Source organism: Lathyrus oleraceus, chromosome 4 (genome assembly GCF_024323335.1).
Source record: "Lathyrus oleraceus cultivar Zhongwan6 chromosome 4, CAAS_Psat_ZW6_1.0, whole genome shotgun sequence".
NCBI lineage: Eukaryota > Viridiplantae > Streptophyta > Magnoliopsida > Fabales > Fabaceae > Lathyrus > Lathyrus oleraceus.
The window spans coordinates 455,909,258-455,913,415 of record NC_066582.1 but is presented as its reverse complement, the minus strand read 5'-3'; the positions used below and the strand labels follow the sequence as shown (position 1 = coordinate 455,913,415).

Genomic DNA, 4,158 nt, shown 5'->3' with positions numbered 1-4,158 from the left:
GGACAATTAAGGGTCAACATCAATCGTTGCAATAATGAGATATAATAATGGGTTAATAGACTCGGAGTTAGCAAAGAAACTGATCGGGACAAAGCATTGACTACAATGATTTCCTTGTTATGTTTGTACTTAATAGAGAAATCAAAACCCATGAATTTGTGGAGCTACTTACGCTGATTTGGGATCTTAATGGTTTGTTCAATAATGTATTTCAAGCTTTTGATTCGTGTGGATAATAAACTTGGTACCTAAGATGTAATACTATTTAAAAGCACTATCTATTAAATCACTTATTGAGGAACAATAACAATTTGTTGTTATGTTACGCTATTTGTCGATACTTATTGAAAATAGAAACACAACAAAAATAGTACATTTTTTAATACATTGTTTGAGTCAGTATTTTATAAAATAATTAGAATTAAAATTTATTTTTTTTGAGAATTAAGTTCTAATAAATGGCTTGCCTTATTTATATTAAATATTGTACAAGTATTTTTTTTAACTAAGCAGTAAATTAGAATGATTATAAATACATATTAATCATAATATATATCTTGCCTTACTTTTCAAATTGAAAATTATCTTTCAACACCTATTTTAATTATTGAATCATTTACATAAATATTTTATGCGTACTCAAAACAAACAAACTAAATAATGAAGACTTAGTCACAAAGCATTTGTGTTGTTTGTTCACTCATAACCCAACTATGATAGCAATTTTTTTCTTAGCAATGAATACAACTTTAATATGAAAACTTTGTTGCCAAGCATTCATATGCTCTGTAATTTCTCTTAATTATATCATGGTTGAAATTTCATCTTTGAATAATGATAACTAATCATATTTCACTATAGTAAAAACAAGTAGATTATCAAAAGGACACGTGTGAGCCGTTGGATCCAACAACTAGTCCTACTTGCTGTATTCTTTCTTACTAGAAAAGAAAAGAAAAGAAAAGAAAAGCATACTATAAAATTGAAAGACAATAAAATTTTGAACAACATTAATTTTCTCAAACTCCAAACTCAATCCAAAAAAACATCATGGATTTTGTGACTCTGTTCTTGCCTTTTTTCCTTGTGAAGCTTGTTCTGAAATTAAAGTATCCCAATTCCATGATTACAAGTCGTCTCTTCCAAGCAACATTCCACTACTACCATCCCTAATCCATTTCTCTTCCACCTTTTTTCCTTTCTCACACTCTTTTTCTTCTCACGCTCACTTCTATACTCATTTCCATTCTTCTACCACACTTCTTCAATGTAAGTATATATTTACACATGCAAAGCTTAGAATTTTGAAACATGGGCACACTCAAATTACATAAGAAAAGTTCCCTTTTTTGAAAAACCATTTTGGAATAATGGGTATGAGGAATTTTTCATTTTTGAATCATTGATGTGAAAAAAGTTTTAATTTTGATTCATGGGTATGAATAAATTTTGAATTTTGAATTGTGGGTATGAATAAATTTTCGATTTTGAATCGTGGGTATGGAGAAAGTTTCAATTTTGAGTTGTGGGTATTGAATCTTAAACGATGACAGGGTTAACAGTGAAACCCCCACCTCAAATGCAATCATTTGGAATTTTGCTCCGTGAACCACCGCAAAATGAGGTCACCAACGGTGAAAACCACCGGAACCCATCACCGGTGATGAAGAAAACAATCAAAAAGACACTGATCATGGATGAATCATCGCTAGAAAACCCTGATTTGGGTCCGTTTCTTCTGAAGATGGCACGAGATACCATAGCTTCTGGTGAGAATCCAGGTAAGGCTTTGGATTATGCAATTCGGGCATCCAAATCCTTTGAACGGGTTTCGGGTCAGGGTGTGGATCTTGCCACGTGTCTGCATGTTGTTGCTGCGATTTATTGTAGTTTGGGGAAGTTGGATGAGGCTATTGAGGAATTGGAACGGTCAATTCTGTTGTTGGATGTTGAAAATGGGTCGGGTCATGGTATGGTGAAATTTTCTGGGTATATGCAACTTGGTGATACTTATTCTATGACTGGACGGTTGGATAGATCCATTTTGTGTTATGAGTCGGGTTTGAAGATCCAAATGGGTATTTTGGGTAAGTCTGACCCGAGAGTTGCAGAAACATGCAGGTAAATTTAACACTTTTATACAATATAGTACAATGTAATGTATGTTTATGTAGTGATTTTTTCTGTTTGTTGCTCAATTCTTTGCATTCTTTTGGATTTGGTGCCACTTAACTGTATGAACTAGATGCTCTGTGGCATCGACATCTCTAAAAAAATATTTGTCTGTTGATGTGTCAGTGTCCGGTGTCTGTGATTCATAGACGGCATGTTTATTAGTTAGCCATTTGCTTGGATTAGGACATTCATGTTCTAAGGTGCTGAAATATTTTCTAGCTAATTGGTTATCATGAATGGCAGATACTTAGCTGAAGCTCATGTTCAAGCCATGCAATTCGACGACGCGGAGCACTTCTGCAAGAAGACACTTGAAATTCATAAGGAGCATTGCTCACCCGCTTCCCTCACCGAAGCAGCTGACAGGCGTCTCATGGCCCTTATCTGCGAAGCAAAGGGAGATTACGAACCAGCACTCGAGCATCTTGTCCTAGCCAGCATGTCAATGATTGCTAATGGACAGGATAACGAGGTTGCAGCTATTGATGTTAGCATCGGGGATATTTACTTGTCGCTGTGTCGTTTTGACGAAGCCGTTTTCTCCTATCAGAAAGCACTGACAGTGTTCAAATCCACCAAGGGTGAAAACCACAGTTCTGTTGCCTTAGTGTTCATCCGTCTCGCGGATCTTTACTTCAAGACTGGGAAATTAAGAGAGTCAACGTCTTATTGTGAAAACGCATTGAGAATATATAGTAAGCCCTTGCCTGGAATAACCACCGGAGAGATTGCGAGTGGCTTGACCGAAATCTCGGCAATCTACGAAGCTCTAAACGAACCCGAGGACGCGTTGAAGCTCTTGCAGAAGGCGGTGAAACTATTAGACGGTATCCCCGGACAATATAGGACAGTTGCGGGAATAGAAGCTCAAATGGGAGTACTGTTCTACATGGTCGGGCGGAATGTGGAAGCTTGGAAATCTTTTGATAACGCTGTCATCAAGCTGAGAGCCGGCGGGGAGAGGAAATCTGCGTTTTTCGGATTCGTGTTGAACCAGATGGGCTTGGTGTGTGTTCAACTCTATAAAATAGAAGAAGCTGCTACACATTTTGAAGAAGCTAGAGAGATACTGGAGAGGGAATGTGGAAACTATCATTTGGACACTCTTGGAGTGTATAGCAACCTAGCTGCAACTTATGATGCATTAGGAAGGTAAAAATGTTACGCAGTTATCGATTAAACGAACTCGACCGTTAATTTAGATTAGTATATCGAGATCGGTAATAATTCTGTTTGATATTATTCTGTTACAGAGTTGAAGATGCGATTCGAATATTGGAATACATACTGAAAATGCGAGAAGAAAAACTTGGAACTGCGAATCCAGATGTTGATGAAGAAAAGAAAAGACTGTTTGAGCTTTTGAAAGAAGCGGGAAGAGTTCGAAGTAGAAAGGGAAAATCTCTCGAAAACCTTATCGATTCAAACTCGTTGAAGATGAAGAAGGAAGGAAGAAGGAAATGGGGTGCATTTAGTTTTAGAACTTAAGAGATGTTTTTGTTCTTACAACAAAAAATTGGTCTCTTTTGTTTTGCATTTGTGAGAATTTGTGAGGCTTTTTGTTTGAAGATGCTTCCTTCTTCCTCATATATTTTAAGAGATGTCATTGTTCTTACAACAAAATTATTAAGTGTGTGTTTGAAAAACTTGGACAGAAGTTACAAATACCAGTTTCTCAGTTTACTAGAGACTAAAACTATAACACAATAACTCTTAACAGCAAGCAACAAGCTAAATCCTTGGAGACTAACAACAATGACCTCTAAAATACTTGGAGCCATTAACACATTTACTTTCATATTTTTGAGCTATTATTCATATTACAATAGATTTGCTTAATGATTCAACCCAAACTCCTACTAGTATCTTTTTACCGAAACACATTTAAGAGTTATCATTGGGATTCGTGTTTTTTTAGATGATATAGTCATATTTAGATAGTCGGAGAAGAATTTAAATGAGAGGTTGGAGACTTTGAGACAA

General features: G+C 35.9%; 1 protein-coding gene across 2 annotated transcripts; it reads left to right on the top strand.

The window, feature by feature from the left end:
- Positions 1–979: 979 nt before the first annotated feature.
- LOC127076093 (protein KINESIN LIGHT CHAIN-RELATED 1) lies at positions 980–3,858 on the top strand. Of its 2 annotated transcripts, XM_051017656.1 has the most exons (4): positions 980–1,269; positions 1,554–2,121; positions 2,419–3,327; positions 3,429–3,858. In XM_051017656.1, exons 2-4 carry the CDS (start codon positions 1,580–1,582, stop codon positions 3,661–3,663), a joined length of 1,686 nt encoding a protein of 561 aa, XP_050873613.1. In that variant the 5' UTR covers positions 980–1,269; positions 1,554–1,579; the 3' UTR covers positions 3,664–3,858. The 2 variants fall into 2 exon arrangements, with proteins under 2 accessions (XP_050873613.1, XP_050873612.1); XM_051017655.1 differs by having other exon boundaries at positions 980–2,121.
- Positions 3,859–4,158: the final 300 nt, after the last annotated feature.